This window comes from Phalacrocorax aristotelis, chromosome 4 (genome assembly GCF_949628215.1).
Source record: "Phalacrocorax aristotelis chromosome 4, bGulAri2.1, whole genome shotgun sequence".
NCBI lineage: Eukaryota > Metazoa > Chordata > Aves > Suliformes > Phalacrocoracidae > Phalacrocorax > Phalacrocorax aristotelis.
This window is the reverse complement of record NC_134279.1, coordinates 44443587-44466616: the sequence shown is the minus strand read 5'-3', so window position 1 is coordinate 44466616 and position 23030 is coordinate 44443587. Positions and strand designations below refer to the sequence as shown.

Sequence of the window (23030 nt, the reverse complement as noted above, 5' to 3'; positions counted from 1 at the left end):
AGACTTTTATATCATATTTCTACTCTAGCAGGTTTTTCAGTGTGATTCTCAGCGTATTTCTCGCCTTGTACTTGTGTAGTAGCTGCAGATTAATGTCATCATACAAAAGGATTTCCATATTGATTTTGATATGCATGAGCTTTTTCAGGACTTTCAGGCAGGTGTTTATATTTGGTTTAAGTTCAAATATCAATTTGTTGAAGTTATATTTTTTTAAAATAATCAATGGGGAAATAGTAGTGGTAAATATGGCAATTGATGAATTTACTGAAATCAGTGTATCAATACTTTGTTCTCAGTACCACATAATCATTTATTAGAGATGTTTACAGTTAATAATAGAGCCATTTTTTATTGTCTGGAAACTGATCATTTGAAATACAATCTCTAAAGAGGAAAAATTTATTTCAGAGGACAGTTGACTTCAGTCTGTGTGTTATATTTTCTGCTTTGCTCTATGCATTCCAAAATCCTTCTAATTCATATGGTTTACTCAATAAATGTTGTTATTGTGTAGGTTCTTGGGCAGATCGCTCACCTCTGCATGAGGCAGCCAGTCAAGGACGTCTCCTTTCTCTAAAGACTTTATTGTCACAGGTGAAGGCTGTGTTTTTAAAATTGCTTTACTTTTTAATGTTACTTAATTTCTCAGTGTAGATTATTAATGCAGATTTAGCATGCTTTGCTTTGCTTTTTTCACTTGATTTTTTCAGAGCAATACACATTTAGGAATTAAGTTAATTAATTAAGCATATAAGTTAATATTTAAAATATTTCCTCTGTATGCTTTGAAACTTGCCCCCCTCCCCCCCTGCAGATTTTTACCAAAGCTGTATCTGAATGTATATCATTCTTCCCCTCTTGCATGGTGTAAGTCAATATAGTTCCACTGCTTTAAGCCCTCAGGTAAATAGAGCTAGTCAGGAAGGTGCTTGTTGAGGGGAAGAATCACTGAAAGATTCTGAGTTTTGCACAGTCATGATTTAAAAAAAAAAGTATATTTTGTTAATAGCAAAGGGAGAGACTGCAAACTGCTAAATTTTAATATTACGGTATTGTCATATTAGCTACTATAATACTGAAATATTATACTATAGAATACATCTGATGAAAGCCAATAGATGCAATTATTAGTTCTTAAGAATCAGACGACTTCTACTGCAGGAAATGTCAAGGGCTTGATAATTTTTTCAGTCCAAGAAGTGTTTTCCTTGTTAAAATTCATGGCTTTACAAATGTCAGACCTTAAATCAGAGAATCGTAGAATCACAGGACAGTTTAGACTCAGGGACTTACTGAGTTTTAAAGATCACCAAGAGTGGAGATGCACCAACCTCTCGGCACTCCTGTTCCAGGGTCTCACTGTCCCCACAGTGATGTCTTTTTCCATACGACTAATTGGAATTCACCATGTACCAACTTGTGTCTGTTGCCTTTTGTCCTGCCACTGTGCATCACAACAGTCTGTTTCCATCTTCTTTAGACACTCTATATCCTATTCCTGTTTCTGATTTTTAAAAAAGGGAGAGCTGACAACTTACTTTTATTCTGTTATATATATTGATGAAAGATTCTTTTCTTTCATTGCAAGTAGTGTTTTAAGCCTATTTAGAGTATTGTAAACTATTCACTTGAACAGTAGTGCTAGGAGATGACTCTTAACAGCTTTTGCATGATCTTTATATGTCGTTCATGTCTTCTTTAGGGGTACAATGTAGACACACTAACAATTGACCAAGTAACTCCACTTCATGAAGCCTGCCTGGGAGATCACGTGGGATGTGCGAGAATCCTTCTTGAAGCAGGAGCAAATGTAAGGATTGTTTTGGTTTTGGATTTTTGTTTGGTTTGGGTTTTGATTTGGGGTGTGGGTTTTTCATTGTCTTTTGTTTGTTTGGGTTTGGTTTGGTGTTTTGGTGTTGTTTTTTTTTTTTCCCCCGTTTATATGAAGTTCAGTGCTAGCCTTGGTTTAACCGAGAAGGATATATTCCTTGATTTTTCTTTTTTTAATTGGTATTTCTCTCTACTCACCCTATCTGTTGTGTTGTTCTCATTTAATTACCACAAGTTGCCATCTGAAAGCTAGCAAAGGAAAGTGGTGGGTCAAAGAAACATCATTAGAGAGATACAAACCAACCACATAGTTATATGTGTAAGAGTGGATATCAAACAGAAGAACAGGAACAGGGAACATAGATGGGAGTTGGGCAGACACTGAGACAGTAAAGAATTGGAGAGAATCTGCTAGCCGTATGTCACCAGCCTTATTTCTTCTCTGAATTCCATTATATTATTTCTCTCTTAAAATATGGAATGCATCCCTCACCTTCACTGTTTTCCTCTTGCTTTGAGAGGCTTGCAGGAGACTGTTCGTTTAATCTCCAGAATGCCTTTTGTCACACCGCACCTGTGTGCTCTTAAGGTTCTTCAGTCTGAGTACAAAAAAGTGCTGGCTCTTTTCTGTACACCTGACACAGGCTGGCCATCTGTTATCCCAAAACAAAAATGGGACTTTACAGACCGCTTTCACCACCATCGCTGCCGACATCAGAGTTCAAATGTGTAGTTTTCCAAATCTCGCATCTTTGTGATAGAAACATTTGTTGTCCTTACAATTCAGTTTTGAGAACCATGTAGAATATCTGTTATTACAGAAAAAGAAAAAGAGGAAAAAATACATAGATTTTTCAAAAAACAATTCCTCTCCACTTCAGCTATCACAAGGGTTCTAAAGATACACAGCTATAGATACTACAGACAAAACTATAAGGATGAATTTCACTTTCCTATCTGAGTAGTTTTAGTACTTCTGATTGTTCTGGTGGGTTTGGGGGGTGCATGGAAGAGGATAGGCCCGAGTCCTGGAAGGAGGTGTCTTCTAACATCTGGGCTCCCTCCTTTAGTGTTATTAGCCCTCACAAATTTGCCTGGTTTCTCTCCTCATTCTCTCACACTGGGAATATTCAGCTAACCAGTGAGGTGGCAAGGTTGGTATTAAAACAGCAAGCGTGTACTATTAGCTTTGTCTCCATCCTGTGAGATATCACTCCAGCCTGGAGATTAAAACCACAGAAGAAAATGGCAAATAATTCTCACATTTAGCATGGAGTTTGAATTCTTGACAGAGCTGCAGAGAGAAGGTCCCTGTTACCCCATTACTACACAAAGTGTAGTTTTTCCATATCAGTGAAACAAGCTAAATGCAGTGACTTCTGAGAATTATTTACTGCCCAGATATTAATGTGTGCTCTTTAGTATTTCAGGTATATTTTGGTTTATTCAACATGGTTTAACAAGAATAATAGTAAACTAATTTCAACTGAGGGCTGTGGTGAGAGGAAGACAGTAGCACTGATTAGTTAAGCTACGTTATTCTAACCAGTAAATTTTTTTATATTTTAATGCAATATCTAACTATATAGTGTTTAAAAAATTACCTTTCTTTCAATTCTGTTCTTAAAGAGATTTTGTGTATTCTAGGTAAATGCTACAACAATTGATGGAGTGACACCTTTGTTTAATGCATGTTCGAGAGGCAGTGCGGCATGTGCTGAGCTCCTCTTAGAGTATGGTGCCAAAGCTCAGTGGGAGTCCTGTCTTCCATCGCCAACTCATGAAGCAGCCAGCAGAGGTAAGAAACCCCCTGCTGAACAAACATGGAGCAGTTGATGAATGTCTCAATAATTCCGTTTTCTCTATGAGACAGCTTACTGAAGTCGAGCAAACTCTGTCACACTTTGTACTGACAGGTCACAGCGAATGTCTGGAGGTGCTGATATCCTGGGGTATAGATGTTGACCAAGACCTTCCTCATTTAGGAACACCTCTGTATGTAGCATGTGTTTCACAGCAGATCCATTGCATTCGAAAACTTCTTTATGCAGGTATGTCATGATTTAAATGAAAATATTACTAGTTTGTAAAGTAAGCATGTTGTACTCACCTTTGAAGTGAGCTGTGCTCAGTCAGTGAAACTAGAACACTTCCTTGCAGGGCTCCACTTCTAAGTTTATTCTGTGATGTGTGTTTTCTTATAATAACTTGTCTTTCATTTTTTTTGGTGGCATGACAAGCATATGAGGGGAAAAAGGAAGCAAGATCAATAAGAATGGATGTTTAAAATTTTTAGCAACTACTACAGCTTTGTAGATGTTCATTTTCTGTAGGAAAAAACAAAGGTAAAAGATCAGCTTTGAGAAAGAAATTTTAGATAGTAATCATTGAGCTTTCAACAGAACTTTTTAGCAATGTAGTCCTACCCTTTTTCATTCTTCAGCATGTTCTGATTAGTCTTTTTACAAGGCATAGAGACTGAGGTGCAGAAAGAAGAGGTAAGGTAAAAGGCATTTGATCCTAAATTTCATATTATTTGCTTAACCAGCTGGAAAGAGAGGTGGGAGGCTCACTGTTTCAGCACAAGTCCAGGGGCACACCAAGCACAGCTAACGGATCATTTGCTGTGTTTCAGGTAATGGCATACAGAGCTGCTGTGTCCTCCAGCACAATGAATGAAAATGTATACATGAATAATTACAGACTTGCCATCATTGCCCCGGAATTGTTTTTCTAGTTGATTGCAGGTTATTTAGAACTTAAGCAAGCAGTTAAGTTGTTTCTCATTAAGTCAGTCTCCTTGTATCATTAACTATCCTATGTCACGATTTTTATGTTTAAGAACCACAGAAGTATAATTAGCATATTTTTGGAATTCAAATACTACCATGCATTAAAAACAGCAAGAGAAGGGCTTATTCTACATTTGTTGGTGCCCTGAAGTAGAAAAGGATATGTAAATTGAGAATATAAGTAACTATTTCTGTCAATCTGGATTTGTTCATATTTTATCAGTTTGTGAGAATGTATTAGAAGTTGAAAAGCAAATAGATGATGAAATAGGCAAGAGAAGGATACTGTGGAAGTATTCTCAGATTGTTAATACTGAGAGCAGTGAGTTATTCAGACTTCAAATCTAATTTCTAGGCCTGTGATATTATTAAATTATTTTACTCAAATGGGAATTAAAAAGGCAAACATTGTTGATTCAGGGAGAAAAGTTGGTACGGAAGCCAATTTTTGGTCTCACAATATCAGCAAAGCTCTCTTAAGAAGTCTGGGCTTTTCTTCTGTTAGAATAGTCTAGAAAACTGTTTTAGGGGGACTATCAGCTTGCCTATTAGGGAAATTCTTCCATAGTAGCTAGTTTTGTTTAACTCTTGTATGGATATTTTTTTATTTAATATTAATGCATTATTGCTAACTAATTTAGTTCATTTTAATTTAAGATAAATTAGCAATTCCTTATTAATACAACAGTGTAATAATTAAATTAGAATTCTGTGGATTGAGAGAATTAATGGTTTGGGTTCTTTCCCCTATTAGCTTTCTTGACTGTGTACCCCACGTTAATTAAAATTAAGTCCTTTATAGAAAAGTCCTTGATAAAGGTTGGATGGGATGGAAATCTATTTCAAACCCTTTGCCAACCTCAGCACATGAAAAACTATAAAGTGTCCAAGCTAGGTTCCTTCTTGAGTTGGTGTACTTACATTTTTGTAAGCACTAAACTTCAGTTTACTGATTCTTTTTAAAGACTTAAATAAGGAAAGTATATTTTCATGTAGTGCAAATTTTCTTAAACTTGTACAAAATGGACTTTTTTATAATTAGGGCAACAGTGATGCTCACATGACCTAATTAGATTTTTCTTTTCCTTCTTTTCTAAAGTATATTCCTTTAAAACCTAGTTGTGCTTAGGTAATAAAAGCTAGGATTAAGTGTATGGGTTCAGAAAAAACCACTGATGATTAGCTACAGTGTTATGCAATAGAATTAATAAAGTGGCTAAATTCACTGTGGCATTCTAGGCTAGTGGGGGGGTTAGCTTGTTTTGTAGCATCATCTTTACTCACTCAATAACAATTTTAATTAAATCTCTTCTTACATCTCTTTATGTGCATCTACTTACCAGGTGCCAATGTGCAGAAAGGAAAGCATTTGGAAACTCCGCTCCATGCTGCTGCCCAGCATTCTAGTACAGAGATTGTAAACTTACTCCTGGAATTTGGGGCAGACATAAATGCCAAAAATACAGATTTTGAGAGGCCTGTTGATTTAGCTGCTCCAAGCAGTTTAGTGGAGAGGCTGCTGCTTCTCCAGGAAGGTAAGTTTTACATGTGTGTTTTTGCAAATATAACGTGTATTTTCAAGAAAAACCTCACCCCCATCCCCACCAAAAAACATAACCCCAACAGCCCAAACAACCCATATTATAGAAGCTAACATTGTGCTTTATGAAATGAATATATTGACATTCAGGTAAATTCCTTTCTAACTATATTACTGGGTATGTTTGTTTAGTCTTAGGCCAGAGCCTGTTGACAAAGCAGCATCAGAATTTATACAAGCTGAAAAGTATCATCTTATATTTATTGGGTGTTTACACAACTAGACATTAAAGCTACACTTTTATTGGCTGTTACAGACCTTGTTAAAAAGAAAAAGAATATTTAAATTTCAGATTAAAAATATATTTATTTATGGCCAACTGTCCCAATATTTTTAAAAATACATTTTTAAGAGCATATGAAGCACTTTGTTTTGATTGGAGGCAAAACGTATAAGAAGTTTTATTTTCTAAATTCTCTTTACTGAATTATAAGTACCTGAGAAATAGGAGTCGACACTTAGGAGTCCCTTAACACTCTTAAAGGTCTGTTGCCTTAGAGAGAGAGAATATCCTAAAGGGAACTGGAGTTGTTCAGACTCACCTAGGTACAGCGTAAAAATAAGCTACAAGTCAAAGGTGGGAAATAAGCAGAGAAACTATTGCAATAACCATGGGCATCTCTTTAAAGGTGAACTGACAAGTAGCATTGATTAATGTTTTCCTCCAGAAAAACCTCTCTGTAGTCTGAACGCTATTTAAAAAAACCTCTAAAAACACTTGGTTATCACAAAATTTCCAAGGCTAGTAGGATTTTTAAAAGCCTTTAAAACAGCTTTTAAGATGGAAAAAACCCCCAACATTAATTGGCATGAAACACGTATGGTTTTATTGCCCAGAGAAGCACAGCAACCTGTTCATTTTGAGGGCATGAGGGGGCGTAGAGGGACAAGGCGTTATCATGAGCTCGTGAGACCACTAAACATGGTCCAGGATCCTGGGGTATTTTGCCTGCTTATTCTTGTTGCAGTGATGCATTGGTAGTGCAGCTTGCAGTATTGTAGCATGTATTTCACCTCTCCTATGAATAAAAAAAAACCCAAACCAACACCCACAAAACAAAAAAAAACCACCCCCGACCCCCCAAAAAAACAAACCCCAAACAAACCTGCAGTTTTTAAAACCATTGACATCAGATATTTTCTGTGAGCAGGTTTTCATTTAAAAACAGAAATTATTTGCTTACCTGGCCTTGCTTTTCTCAGTACTTCCCTGGTTATTAATATGGTTTCAGCAGCCCCCGCCTTTATCTTTGAGGCAAAAAGGCGATGAAGGAAAAGGAAGGAAGGAAGGAAAAAGACAAATTTGCAAAACGTGAAGATTTTTTTTTTGTAAGAAATCCTATTATTGTGCAAGACTGTTGTAAAACAAAGTACAGGCTTTTGTAGTTGTATAACTAAACTCCTTTCTTTTTTTGTTTGCAGCCACACCATCTTCTCTTTGTCAGCTCTGCCGACTATGTATCCGAAGTTACATAGGAAGAGCTAGGCTGCATCTTGTCCCACAACTCCAGTTGCCAACAATACTGAAGAATTTCTTACAGTATAGATAACACAGTAATTGACCGTTAGAAACTTGAATAACAAGTACTTTTTCTTCTTTCTGTTTATTGTATGTTTTATCTAAAGAACTGCTGGGCGGAAAAAAAGCCGTTTGCATATCACTTAAAAAAATATATATCTTTGACACGTGGTGTTGGTAAATAATAATAAGCCATTCAGCAACTGGTACCAAGGTGCTAATAAGGCTGAATTGAATAAGTGCTGAATCTCTGTGAAATGATTGTATAGCTTTAGCTTAACACTTACTAAATAGCTTTAGTGCTGTTAATTTTAGTTGTATTTATACTTTTAAAATCTGTTTGACACACCTGAACCACAAAGAGTTTCTTCATTATTTGTTAAGTTGGTCCATTTGGAGTCATTATTTTATGTGTTTTTAAATTTCTATTGTTTGTGTACCTAAAAATACTTGGTGATAGGTGCACTGTATACATTAATAAAAATAAACCAAATAGATGTTAATTTTTCTTCTTTTATTTTATACAGACAATTCATTAATGACAGTGAGAAACTTCCTTTATCCTTCCTCACTGCCTGTGCTGTGAATTAGAATTATGCTGCTGTGAACATAATTACAGTTTCTTCAGTCACGCACAGTTTATAGATGGTCTGTTTATTAGTACAATTAGCAACTTTAAAAATTCCAGGGGAATATTCCTCAAAAGCCTTAATGCTGAGATATTTTTGATCTCCTCTTGTAAAACAGAATTATCTGGGCTCTTTCATTATCTTTTCATGACAATGCTCTATCACATCTCATGGGTGTATTAAATAACTATTTGCCTCAGCGAAAGGCATATGTTATTTCATAGTATCTGGGGTTTCTGAAGGCATATCGTGGATATGTGGATACAGAATCTTCAACATCTGTTCAGGAGGTGGATGCAAGGCTCCAGAAATACATCAGTTCCCTGTATCAGGACAGGTATCACTCTGAAAAGGGCACTAATTCTCTTGCTGTCTAGTTTATAAGCAATTACCCAGCTCCAAAAATGATGTTGCAGAATCACAGAACGCTCTAGCAGGCATTTCTGTGATCAGGTTGAAATTTTATCATTCAGCTCTCTAGCCACAGATGGAATGCTGACACCCCCAAGAGACATTAGAAAACCCAAAGGATTTCTGCCTCACTCATGCCCTTGTGTGGTGATGATTGCCAGTCACGTCAAAAAAGGTCATCTGACTACTTCATCAAAATGCTTCTCCCAGTCTTTTCTTTTGGTCTTCCTTTGAGAAGAGGTCACGTCCTCAGTGACTGATACTCAATTGCTGCAAACCAAAGCATGAGACACTGAAAATTTACCAGTTGCCCTTGGTGATTCACCCTCTTCCATTCCTTTTCAGTGACTCTTTTCAGCATTTATGTTCCTACTGGAAAGATGCTAAGTGAGGAACTAACTATAGAGGAAGTTTTCATAAAGAAGAATGCTTACTCAGTTGCTAAATTTTACCCACCTCATAAAAATGCACCTCTCTGACACTTGCCCTTGTTAAAAGTAATCTTAATTTGCTTCTGCTCCCTGCAAAAGCTATAGTGAGGGCCTCTTCTGGAGTCCCTGTAAAGGCAAGTCAAATGCGAGTAAGAGGAACTGCTTAGGAGGCCATAATGCACATACTCTGTAATGGAGCAAGTTGGGCGGCTTTGGTTTTCATCCAGAAACCTGTAGCCTGTGTTTTTATGTACAATACCTATTCTGTGTATTACTTCAAGAAGCAAGGAAGTGCCAAGCCAAGCATGGCACTGTTGAACTTTTCTACATAGAAAGGGAACATTTAGGCACTCACTTTCAGGTGTGCACAGCGCCTTTCAAGTTTGTCTCAGGAAAAGCGTTGTCAAAAAAAGCTTCCATGTTCTGTACGGTAGGATTAGTTCTCAGCAAGCATGGCCGTTCTGGAAAACACCTGTTCAAAAAAAAAACAGATGACAGAAGCTTTGCAGAGAGGCACAGCGGAGTCCAAGCCATCTCATTGCAAATAGGTGTGTTCGTGCTCTCGTGGCATTTGTAATGTCTATTCCTACCATTCCCACTGATCCTTGCTGGCATCCAAAGAGCAAACAAGACCATCTTAGGAGTTTACAGGTATTTGGTACTGCTTTCTCTTTAATTCTGTAAAATGGTAGACTAGCCAGAAGAGTAATCCCGAACTAGTTTACAGTAATAATACAACTTCAATCTCGGGCAATATGCAGCTCTCAACATAATCTTTAATCTCTTGCTACCAGATAATTGTATGAAAATAGAGTAACTTTGGCAAGCTGAGCCAAGTTGGATGGGCATCACTTCTGTTACTATGTAACAGGAACAAACAAAATAGGGAATGGATGTTGTTGCCCTGGCAGGACTGTGTGCTGGAACAGGTCTCTGGTGGATCAGACCACGCTAATGCCGCATACCAAAAATACAGAGTAATGAAATACCTGACATTAGTGTTTGGTAAAATTCTTTCCAAAAAATGAGCCCTTGTTTAGCCAGAAATGAAAGGAAACAGGCTTGTTGTTGTCTTTATTATGTGGGGGCCCCATGACAATGTGGCTTTTATGGCTTGCATTATTAGTATGAAATAAATGTTAAGTAGCGTATTAAAAATATTAAGAACTGGGACCTGAAACAAACACTGAACCATGTCAGAGCACTGTTGAAGACTACTATAGCACACCCAAGTTTAGAAGGAGTCTTCTTTACGGGCTGAACTATTTCTTATTATATGAATTATTATAGCAGCAAAAAAGTATCATAAGGCCTTTTCAGGAAAAAAAAAAAAACACAGTAGCGTAATATCTCAATTCTGTGAAGAAATGCAGCTGTGCAGTCCGGCAGGCGCGCCCACACGGTCCTCAAGAGACGCACAGACGGTACCGCGCTGCCGCCTCACGCGACACGCGGAGAACAAGCCTTTCCCTGCGTTTCGCGCCGGGGCTCCCCTGCCGCCAGGGCGGGCACCCCCGGCCCCGGCCCCGGCCCCGGCCCCGGCCCCGGCGCCGCGCGCAGCCCGCCCGCCCGGCCCCGCAGGCAGGGGGCCCCGCTGCGGCCTCGGCTGGGCTGCTGCGGCAGGTCCCTGGCAGCGGCGGCTCGCCCCGCGGACGCCTGGGGCGGCGGGAGCGGGAGCTCGCTGCCCGCCGAGCGCGGGGCGGCCGTTGGGGCGGCCGTGAGGGGGCTGCCGGCGCAGGGGCGGCCATTTTGCGTTCCAGCTCCACGGGAGTGAGATGTATGAAACGCAAAGCAGCAGAGGCTGCTTCGCCTGGCTTTGTCCTGCTCGCCGAAACGTGGCTGGGGAGTGCCGTTAGAGCCTGTCGGGGTTTAACCCCAGCCGGCAACTGAGCACTACACAGCCGCTCACCCACTCCCCTGACAGTGGGATGGGGGATAGAATAGGAAGAGTGAGAAAACTCGTGTGTTGAGATACAGACAGTTCAATAGGGAAAGCAAAAGCTGCGCACACAAGCAAAGCAAAACAAGCAATTCATTCACTCCTTCCCATGGGCAGGCAGGTGTTCAGCCATCTCCAGGAAAGCAGGGCTCCATCATGTGCAATGGTGACTTGGGAAGACAAAATGCCATCACTCCAAATGTGTCCCCCTGCTTCTCCTTTTTTTCCCCCAGCTCTATATGCTGAGCATGACGTCATATGGTGTGGAATATCCCTCTGGTCAGTTGGGGTCAGCTGTCCTGGCTGTGTCCCCTCCCGCAGCCCACCCCCAGCCCACTCGCTGGTGGGGTGGGGTGAGGAGCAGAAAAGGCCTTGACTGTGTGTAAGCGCTGCTCAGCAGTAACAAAAACATCCCTGTGTTATCCACACTGTTTCCAGCACAAATCCAAAACACAGCCCCACACCAGCTACTGTGAAGAAAATTAACTCTGTCCCAGCCTGAACCAGCATAGAACCATATGGGTGATAACATGCATACAGTCTTCTGAAAATTTTCCCAGTGTTTCATGATGTTTGATGACTGCTATGTTACTATATTCAACAGTCCTTGGGTAGTGTATCAGTATTATGCTATGGGAGTAAAATTTGAATTTAATAAATAACACTTCTGCCATTAGCACATTATTGATAAATAGTCCCCTCTGCTACTCCTTATTACCAAAAGAAGCTGCTGAATTCCTTAGCTCTCCTTGGCTGAATCATTATACCTACATCATATAATTTTTCACTGATAGTCTTTGAGGAAAGACAGGGGTTCAAAGGGATAGCAGTGGATGTTGTATAGTGCCCTTGTAGTCAAATTACCAAGACACATAGTGGGTAAGTAAGTGGTTGATGAGGTGGATAGAAAAATTGGCTGGACTGTCATGTTCAAAAGGCTGTGATCAAAAGGTTGTAGATGATGCCCAGCTGATGGCCAGTTGTGAGTGATCTCCCTTAGGGCTCACTTCTTGGTCCAGTATTGCTTAACGTATTTATTAACGACCTAGGACAATGGGGTGGAGCATTGGACCACCCAGCATGAAACATACATTAACATACTGTAGTGAGTCCAGGAAGGGCCACCGAGGTGGTTAATGACTGATGTACAAGGAGCGGCTCAGAGGACTGGGTTTGTTCAGCCCTAAGAATAGCAGATGAAGTGATAATGCAGGAGCTAATTATTTCCTTCTTCTGCTAATTAGCTTAATTTAACTTATGTTGATAATGAGTGTTAGGAATTGGATCCGTGATATTATCAAATGGTCTTCAAGAGAAAGGATATTTTTAAATCAATCAGTTTGAGTTTATAATTCTGTTCATTTTAATGTTATTACTCCTCTCTTCTGTAAGATGAACTATAAGACCTTTAAAAAAATACTCCTATACCTATCTAATCTTGCAAATGTTTCTACATGCATTGGTCTTACTGCAGCCAGTTCAGCTGTTTTGAGTCCTAAAGAGATCATAAGCCTGCCTAGTTTGACCTCCTCTGTCTTGCAGGCCACTGCATTTCACTTGAATTTTCTTACATTCAACTTCCTAACCAGTGTATTAACTAAAGCATGGCTTTTTTTTTTTTTTTTTTTTAAGATGCTCTGTCTCAATTAAAAGACATCACGGCCACATCAATGCTGTTTCCCAAATGAGGCAGTTCTCTTGTTTGTTTCATTCTGGAGCCCTTTTCTGCACTCCTGTGAGTTCTTGGTGTCCTTCTCAAAATGCTGGCACCTACATGGAACGTAACATTCCCATGTCAGTCTCTTCTATGCCACAGCTCAAGGTGAAAAATCTCCTCTCCTATTTTCTTTAATGTACCATGTGTGATACGTACTGGGACCGTACAAGTTCTTCCAGCTGCTTGATATCAGTGGTAGTTGTAGGAGCAAACAAAGCATATGCAAACACCATTTAGACATGAAACTTCAGGTCAGTCGGCCTTCTAGCTGCATCTTTAACCTTTCTGAAGAGAATAAAGCATAATGATTTACAGGCATCCAATGAAAAATTTGTTCTGGAGGTATTTAAAAGACGGGTGGATGTGGTGCTTGAGGATATGGTTTAGTGGTAGACTTGGCAGTGATGGGTTAGCGGTTGGACTCAATGATCTTAAGGGACTTTTCCAACCTTAATGATTCTATGATTCTATTATTCTGTGATCATAGGGATGTATATGATCACAGTTTGTCAGAGGTTGGTTTTTTTTTTCTTTTCTTCAGTATTGGATCTACTTTGCCAAGTAAGATTTTTAACTAGAATAACTTAATGATTTTACTCTTCAGATAGTTAAAGTTATTCAAATTCAGTCATGTGGGGGGAAGGGTAGTAACTGCAAATAAACTAGCAAACTGAACAACTAACTGATCAGATGCTTAACATGTTGCCGAAATGAATGGCTTGTGATTTTTGCTTTCAAGTGTGGTTTAACATTAAGCCAAGTTTGGGACAATGTGCAGTTCACTGTCTCTGGTGCAGCACATCTGCTGAAAACATAGCTCATATCCCAAAGAGATAACTAACTGTTTGCCACATCACGTGAGTTTGTTTCTCGCATCATTTAAGTCTTCATGTTTTAAAAATTTATTTATAAAAGTATTTTTATATATATTAATATAATATATAAATATAATTAGATAATATATCTATGTTAATATAAAAGTGTGTAAAATATAGAATAAAAATAAACATGTCAGATTGTAATGTGTGATTTTGGTTTACTTTTGCTATAAAGGCAACAAAAAGATATTTTTGTTTAAAATCTGAAAACTTTGTGTTTAATATCTGAAGACATCAGATACAGTTTCTTAGAAAACAGGAAGTTTGGAGGGGGTTGCCAATGTTTTTTATTTTTAATATAAAATTGCTGTGTGCTTTTCCCTGGCGTGGCATCCGTAGAAATCATTCTAATATTTCATAAGTGCTCCTGTTACCTTCCTCAGAGCTTTGATCTATTCTAGGTACTTCTACCATGCTGAAATCAGCTTTCCTCCCTCCAGTTATGTGACGGAGATCTTCGTTTTGCTGATGAACATGGGACAGGGCAGGCGCTCCAGCCCTCACCTCAGCAGTAGTTCCTGCAGCCCTGGCAGACACCCTGATGGTGGGGAGCTGCAGGACATGGTGCAGGAAAGCGGGACACGAGCAGTCAGCTCTGTAGCAAGTCAGAGTCCCGTTCGCAGGCAGGCTGAACCGTACGATGGCCACACGGATACCAGTAGTTTGGCTGGTTTGGACAATGGCAGCAATAGTCCTAAACTGATTAGTCGGATCAATTTTCAGGTTCTTTGTATATATTTGTCTGTTTTCCCACCACTGATAGTCTACATTGCTTCAAATAATCATAGCCTCGGAAGATGGTAGTACTTTGGCTTTATGTACAGATAGGGCTGAAATGCTGCTTTCGTAAGGAAAGATGAGGCCTTCTTTCACTGTTTTAACTACAAAATCATACACTAAATTTAAACTAAAAGGTGATTAAAACAGCATTGCCACCTTTAAATTATGGAGTTTTAATACTTTGAATCTTCAAACCACTGTTTCTTTTAATATAGTTTTCCAACTCCCCTCCCCAGCATCTGGATTCCTCAGAAACAACAGGCAAAATGGGTTTATTTTAAAGAAAACCAGGTGAAACAAGCTGACTGATTCTGCTACAATGTATGGTTGGTACCTCCCAGGAGACCATGGAAAGGACTACCCAGAGAGTGGAACTTTGACACAAGCCCCATTCTGGTTACACTACTGTAAACTCAAGTTTACTCTCTGTTAGGGAACACTTCTCTCTTAAGCAATTAAATTGAAAACCTCTTTGAAATCATCATATTCTAAAATACAGCTTTTGTTATTTTTTTCTTAAATGTCTGCAATACTGTAATTTACTTGTTTTTATAAGATTACCTTGCTTCCTTTTCAGCTTCATTTCTTCCTAGAGCTGCTTTACTGTTTTATCGGTGAGTTTTCCTGACACAAATGTTACAATAACAACATTAGACGCCACAAGGTATAACTGTTGCACGTGAAATTGTTACTAAATCTGAAAGTGTACTTCATGTCTTCATATCTTGACCTATTTGTGCAAATGCAGACTGGTCTTCACAACTGCTTTTCTGAATCCATTCCCCACCCTGTGTTTTTAGTAACTTTTGTCTAGAGTAATGGTGATCCTGGATTTCATTTCCTTCCTACAAAAATGTGCACGCTTCAGTTTTTTTTTTTTTTTTTTAAAAAAAAGCGCCTATTCTGAAGAAGGTATCTCTATTCAGTAGTTTGGTTTTGTTTTCTATGTAAAGAATGAAGGGAAATTCTTACATTAGTGTCACCTTAAATTGTTGTAATTCTGGATTTAAATGATTTTACCTAATGAAGAAATTCAACAACATGGATTTAAAGTGCCATATCTCATTTTAAAGGAAGTCCTTGCAATGGGAAAAGTTTAAAACATCAGATTTTTTTTTTTTATTGTATTGTTTTGGAACCCACCTAGGGAAGTCTCACACGTGACTGCAGTCTGTGAAGCTTATAAACATGTCAGTAATGTTGGTCAGATTCATTCATTAGAACAATGAATTTGATTTGTAGAGATAAAGCGAAGTTAAACTTAACTGAGATTTAATAGTAATTGGAAAGCACAAGCTGTATAGCTTGATGAATTTCTTCATTCAAATAAGAAATATGACTTTTACAGAAGACCCAAACAATGATTTGAAGACAAAGGATTCTTTAATATTAAGGGGAAATATCTGCATTTGATAGCTGTGCCAGACAATGAAGTCACACATCAGCAAACAATCTGAAATTATTTTTGAAAATGATGAATCTGTAGTTTGACAGTTGCAACCACAGCTGTAGCAGCAGACACAATAACAACCTTTTCTGCATGTTCCCCTCACTCACCACGTGGGGTACAACCACTTTAAAGAAAATGCAACCTCATTTTATTCACAATGGCTGTTACTTAATGGATTCCCAATATAAAAAGCGCCCTTTGACTTAATTTTTGTATTTCAGCAATGAAAGAGTTCTTAACCCTCACTAATTTAAAAAGGGAGTAGATTTGTCTAAGATTCCACGTTAAGGCACAATTTATGCACAAATTGATGCAGTTATACTACATACTGTAAGACAGTTAAATTGTGAAATATCAGTTAAAAAAAACAACTTGGGACACAGCAGAAGATTTTAAATAGAGTGGCAGCTGAGCCAGTCCTTCAGATCCCAATCAGTAGTCGTGGGGCTGCGTGTTCAGTTCTTAGCTTTGCTCTCCAGCTCTGTAATAACAACTTTTACATACAAGGTTGTACAATTTATGTGCTAAAAGACAGCTAGTCTTTCATTTGACAGAAGCAACACATCAGATACTGACTGCTGGAAAATTCTTTCAAAAGCTATGGATTTTTATTTCTGAAATCCAACTCTCATTCCCCAAGCTCCACAGGGTTAAACAAAGGAAAACATTTTCCAAACAATACCTGCAAAAAGTAAAACATTCTGTTCCAGCATCCAAGTATGTACAAAAATATTTTAGTATAGGTCACAAAACAGCTGAGCTTCACCACCCGCCAATACACTCTTACAGCAGAAACCCTGTAATAACACTCTAGAACACTGACAGGCTGAAATCTTAAGTTTTGAAAGTGGTGGGGGGCAGGAAGGGAATTTTTTATTTCTAATCTCCACCTCACCCTTCCAGCATGGTGGCATTGTCATTTCTAGTTAAATGAGGGAATTGCTTGCCTATATATTGAGGATTTTGGTCGATAGGGTCTGCTAAGAGAGACCTGGTGTCATTTTCAGTTTTACAACAGTTTCTTTAGAAATAGTTCTGCCAGTTTTTAATTGCAACTTCCTTACATTTTATGTAACTATCAGGATTTAAAAATTTCTAGTAAAACAGCAGCAAAAAACATAACAGATGAAGTCGATTTCTGCTTGTGTGCCACCAATTAAGCTCCAAGGCTTCTTTTCTACAGGTGAGTAATTCTGAAGAATTATTAGTAAGATTTGCCTTATGATTAAATTCCAGCTTTAAAATTTAAATATTCTTAGTACCCTATTGCAATAATTTTCTTTCCATTTGAGCATAGCTTTAGTAAATAAAAATATATGCACAAGTATTTACTTCTGGTCTGTCATACTATATGTATATTTATAACTAATACAAAATGTAAAAAGAAAACAAGTATTTTAAATATACATAACATATTTAAATAATTTAATTCATTTACTCTTTGTTCCTTACAAACCCCTTGATTAAAAAAAAGTTTTATAAATACATTTTAGCTTCCAGTGAAAGTATAAGGGGGACAGTTGCCAAAGATGAACTTATTATAAAATATAATTTTATAATCTAGATATTCAAATCTATCTAAACAATATATTAGTAAATATCTTCGTACTGCTATTAGAGCCCAATAATTAATGGATGGAAAAAATAATCTAAGCACTTTTTAAATTTTACTTTTAACTAATTTTTACACACAGGATTCTATAGCAAAAGTAAAAGGGGAACACAATGTGCGAAATAGCTGCAGGATTCCAGTCATTCTAAAAACAGGTTGCAGTGGGTATCAATAAAGTAATTCTATTATTACATATTTGGAAGTGTGTTTATGGATTTCACAGTTTGTTATCAATATTTTGATAATGTGCAGATAGTTGCTTAGTTTCTTTAGAATGCATCTGTTTATACAGAGTTGACTGAATTGTCTGTATTGTGTGACAACAGTATTTTTTTTAAAAAAAGACATGGCTGTCTATGAAGTTAGGACTTTTTTTTTTTTCTTTGGATTCTCAAATAACCTTTTTCTTTGGATTATCAACCAGCATTTGTATAGAAATCCATTTCTTTTTCTTATTTTACAATTTTTGAAGTCCAAGTAATTACCGTTCAGGAGTTAACTGCCATCTTTCTGTCCTTTGACAACCAAGGTTAAATGAGTATTAACCCCCAGAGTGTTATTTTAAGCCCTACAAAGTACAGAGGAAAACACCTCATCAAAACGGGTTAAGTCGTATTCCTGTTCCTAGTGGTGAAAAAGGATTCACTTTGGCCCACATCAAAGCATCGTTCAGTGAAATAGTGGATTTTCCATCTTCAAGGAAGAACACTGGACCCTGTACAGCAAAAATGTTTGGGGAGGAAAGGAAAAAGAAAGTACATGTGTTGTGTAAATGCTACCACAACAGAAAGCACATTCTGTTTTATCCCAAAAGAACAGGAAAACCTGATTTCCAGTATCATCTACATTCGTGCAAAAGTTGTATCTCACCAACTTAAAGCTTTGATAATAGTTACACATTATAAATTGAGTGAACTTGTTTCATTCCAAAATCTGGAGACACAACATTTCATAATCCGTAAATTTTTAGTTCTATTTTTAATAATTGTTCTATTTTATATGTCTGTAAATTATTCCAGAGTTAAATTTAGCCTGAATTAGAAGCTGAGGTAACAAGTTTTTCCTTCAGAATACTGTACACAATTCATTGTGCCCAGTTTTACCTGTGCTGATCTGTTTCTCCATCTACAAAAAAACCTATTTAATGCCTCCATGAATTGTTTGAAAACATGGAGTCTACATGCCGTCTACAGAATAATTTCAAATGCTCCCTATGAAAAGGACAAAATACTAATTTTTCTGATGGAAGAAAAGCAAGCTATTAATTCCTTCCTTTGACAAAATACAGTCTCAAAGCTGCAATTCAGTTTAAGTGCCTTCCTAGAAAGTTAGGCTCTCCAAACGTGCTACTTAGAACTTGTAAACCCACGCAATTAGGCTACTATATTTTAGTATTGACTAGGTGATTTGTCAGCTGATCTGCATACCTAAAGCAACGACTCCTGGTATTCACCAATCCAGAAGTCAGGATATAGTAGTTGACAAGCTGGTGACACCATATTTGCTATTCCTGTTGAATGGATTATGAGCATGGCAGCTTTACGTGGCTGTTCACAGATGTTGAGAGTATAGCCACAGCCAGAGACCACTGGTCTCATGTGGGAGTGTTGCCAGCAAGTGTTTTTTAGACTTGATGGCGCAGTGGTGAATTTTGTTAACCTCAAAAATCCCGCTAGTGTTTTGCAATCTCCAATTTCTGATGCAAAACTATCCCTCTTAATCCCTGGACAACCCTGTTACTCTTTAGGCTGGCATCTTGCACTGGACAGAGGAAGCGGGCTCAGCCTCATCAGAGAGAGTAAATAGACACTGAGGCACTGTCTGGAGAGAGGAGCCTGAGCGTAGTGTTTTCAGGCTCTGTCAATTTTCCCTTTATGGAAATAACAACATACACTAAAGAGGTGTTATAAGGACTAATACGTTTTTATCATAAAGCTGTATATGAGTGATGAATAAATATATTTGAATATTTAGTTTTCTAATATCTGTCTTTAATTAATAATGAACTACAAGTTTTGTAGTATGAATTTCCATAATGAGAAATACAACAGAATAATGTTAGTATGTGGTTGAAGATAAAGAATTTCCTGGTTTTTATTCAAGCTGTAGTGAGGTAGTAGGCAGTAAGTTACATGTGCTTTAGACAGAACATCTGGCAAAGGAAATGTGTCTTTCTCATGGAAATGAAGAAGTTCTGGATTAGAAAATTAGGCAATTATTTGATTGGGCGGTTCTTCTTTAGATAGCCTTTCTTATCTAGCAGGTGTCAGCATTTGTCCCCTTCAACTTCTGCTGCTGTGATGACAGGGAAGACATTTTTCCTTCCAAATTATGGGAGTGACCTTAGGTTTACGGCAACCTCACAACTAGTCAATGCTATCACTGAGAAAGAACACCTCAGCTCTCCAAAACCATACCTGTATCCTTAGCCCTGTCAAACAGGAAATGTGAACATCTGAATGACTAGGGAGATTTGATCCAGTGACGTAGTCTGGCCCAACCATTCCTTTCAGAGGCTCCTCTTGTATTCGTGACATGAGTACTGAATACACTGTTCTCTGCGCTTCAGATGGCGGGGTGCATGGCAATTCATCGGTAGGCCTATGAACAAGACACTTGTTTTTCGACTACATTTCTAACACAAATTAAGATGTAAAAAGCCACAGAGTACTCATTTTTTTACATTCATATTCTGATTTTACAAAGGAAATAAATACTGTATTTACAACTAAACATTCAAATACTAGTAGTCTCATTCATAGTAATTTTATATTTTTCCACCTACTTGTTTATTTGAGTACAAGCTCTCCATGCGTCTAGTTCTTCAGAAAGCTGTTCAATTGTCAAAGGTACAGATACTTCCCGTCTTTTTAAAAGCTGACTGAAAAGGAATGCAAATAACTGAAGTCCAAATTAATTCTAACAATGAATACTTTCTCAAAAGAAAAACAAGACAGGCAGCAGTAATATAAAAATAATTTTGATTGGTTATGGAAATAACTTTACAGAAATAAATTAACGCTTCATGATAATCACTATGTTAAACCTTAGAAATATTACACTACTAGATATAAAAGTATACCTTTTCATTTAAGTTTTATTTCAGTTATGCCTATTTACACCTTATTTAATCTTTCTTGTCTTTAATTAGCTCCACCTTTTTTTTTTGTTTTGCTTTGAGGTTGTTCTATATTTTAAGGCTATATGCATTTTTATTTCTTAATAATGACAACTTTACTGAAATTAAGGGCCCATTTTGCATATACACAGCAGATATGATAAAAATACAATTAGAGTTACATGATTCAATACATGCTTGGGGACAGCCTTGTTTCACCTGATTACTTGTGGAAAACAGTTCCAAAACCCTTGCAGTGGATGCATTTTTTATTTATCAAAATATAATACAGGGGACAGTTATTACCTGACCTAAATTAGCAAACTTCTATCTGTGTTGGGATGTCTTAAAAATGTCCAGCTTAAGCATTTAAGTGTCCAGTTTAAGATGGGGTAGAATCTAAAAATCTATGAATCCTGAAAATATTGGGCAATCTGAGAAAAAAATTTAAGACAGTATTGTTCTGTGGTTCTTTAAATCCCAGGAAAACTTAAAGCTTGACAGCCAAAGTATCACAAAAACTGAGTTGGCTTGTTACTAGTCTATTCATTTCCATATCAGAATAGCCCTTCTGTAAAAGCTTATATTTCATCTTGTTGTTTTCCGTACGTAACCCTGGTGGCTGAGAAAAAAGAAACAAACCCATCCAACAACAACAACAACAAAAACCTAAAAGAAACCCCCCAAAAACCAAAAGAAACCCCCCAAAACCCAGTGCTCTTCCGTTTTCCCTATCCTCTCACCAAGTTTCAGAAATGAGAATGGCTAAGAGGAAGAGTGCTGTCGAGACATATAACGGAATGGAGTTGAAGAAAAGGAGCAAACACAGATCTATGACATGTTAAATTTATGTTGTTTGATTATCCTTGGTAGGCAATTATGATAAAATATCAGGAGGGGTAGGAAAGCTCACAATTCTAGTAAGGTGTGAAAGGACTGGACAACATATGCAACATTTGTCCTTGATGAAGATATAGGCTGAAATTGTTAGCTACAAGAGTTAGCTACAGCAGTCAGTTAGAGCAGCTAGTGGAACAGTAACAGCTCGAGTAATGCCAACGCAGCTTGCGCTACAAAATCAGTGACGTCCTGAAGCTGGCCTTGCTGCTACCCAGCAAGTCAGGTAACAAAACCAAAAGGATCTGATAGTCCCAAATTGTGAGGGAAAAATGGAAATTAGTCAGCTGGATAGTAGTATTGTTACCAAACCAGACAGGAAGACTAAACAGTCGTGGTTATACTCTGAGGAAGGAATACTAGAGTACTTATGTAAGCCTATTTTATTTTGCAGATAAGATCAAGATCTTATCTTGATCTCTCTCCTTTCAGGTCCAAGTGGGACAAGTAGGGTCAGGTCAAGTCAAGTGTACCACAGGAAATCAAGTGGGTCAGGGTGAGTAGGGTAAAGTGGGTTGGGCCAAGCCAGGACAGGTCACGCCCAATCTGGTCCAGTCATGTGGGCCAAGTCGAGTCACATGAAGTGAGTGAGGTCAAGTCAATTGGGTCAGGCTGAGCTGGTTCAAGTCAGTCAAGTCTAGTCAGGTGGGCCTAGGTCAGGTCAGGTCAAGTCAGGTGACTGGTTTGGGTTGAGCTGGGCCAAGTGGGCAGGACCAGGACAGGTCAGATCAAGTGGGCCAGGTCAAGTGTATTAATGCCTGGGAATATTACCCTACTAAGTAACAGAAGGTCAAGCCAGGTTTCTTGGTGGGAACCAAGCTAGTGCCCAGTTATGCACTGTAAATTCAAAGCTTGTCCTTGTTGCTACTGAGCAACTCTTGGCAAATGGTCTACACAGAGACACAAAATCAGAACTGTTACTGTCAATATATAATCATGCATGGAGGCAATGCTGAAGACTCAGCTAATTCTAAAAATTGTTTTTCTTACAGAACTAAGAGTTTGACTGAAACCCTGGATTCACAGCTTGTTGCATTACCTCAAACTTTCATGTATATAATGCATAAAGAAAGTAAAGAAGGTTCTATATACAGGCATGGGTATAACAGAACTGGGAACTCAGGTTTTTGGTTTTGTTCTGTTGTTGTTGTGTTTTTTGTTTGGTTGTTTGGTTGTTTTTTTTTTGGGGGGGGGGGGGGGGGACGGGACGGGGGGGACGGGACGTGGAGGGGTAAGTGGGGGCAATGTATGGCATACATCATAATAGGGACCAGGATGTCTCAGTGTTACTGAAAACATAATATTACCTTGTATACTCATAAAGTGCAGGCACAATGCTATTGTACTGTCTTCTGATAGCAAGTAAAGCACCAATGTAACCACACAAAATCAGCAACTCATTCCGAAATCTATAAATGGACAAG

The 23030-nt window shown here is 38.1% G+C and overlaps 2 protein-coding genes across 8 annotated transcripts in view; one reads left to right on the top strand and one right to left on the bottom strand.

Annotated features, from left to right (window-relative positions):
• ASB5 (ankyrin repeat and SOCS box containing 5) overlaps positions 1 to 8247 on the top strand; it is a 28677-nt gene extending 20430 nt beyond the window's left edge. For all 5 annotated transcript variants that reach the window (XM_075091168.1, XM_075091167.1, XM_075091171.1 and 2 more), the window contains 6 exons: positions 518 to 597; positions 1706 to 1813; positions 3481 to 3631; positions 3750 to 3884; positions 5969 to 6160; positions 7648 to 8247. In XM_075091168.1, the coding sequence (XP_074947269.1) occupies positions 518 to 597; positions 1706 to 1813; positions 3481 to 3631; positions 3750 to 3884; positions 5969 to 6160; positions 7648 to 7775 (794 nt within the window). In that variant the 3' untranslated portion in view covers positions 7776 to 8247. The remainder of the gene's footprint in view (positions 1 to 517; positions 598 to 1705; positions 1814 to 3480; positions 3632 to 3749; positions 3885 to 5968; positions 6161 to 7647) is intronic.
• Positions 8248 to 17976: 9729 nt separating this feature from the next.
• The window catches only part of WDR17 (WD repeat domain 17), a 59576-nt gene continuing 54522 nt past the window's right edge, over positions 17977 to 23030 (bottom strand). For all 3 annotated transcript variants that reach the window (XR_012660333.1, XM_075091165.1, XM_075091166.1), the window contains 4 exons: positions 22914 to 23015; positions 20377 to 20472; positions 20009 to 20192; positions 17977 to 18306 (listed from right to left, as the gene is read on the bottom strand). Coding sequence is in view for 2 of the 3 variants with exons in the window: in XM_075091165.1 (XP_074947266.1) it covers positions 18187 to 18306; positions 20009 to 20192; positions 20377 to 20472; positions 22914 to 23015 (502 nt within the window). In the remaining variant the exon portion in view is untranslated. The remainder of the gene's footprint in view (positions 18307 to 20008; positions 20193 to 20376; positions 20473 to 22913; positions 23016 to 23030) is intronic.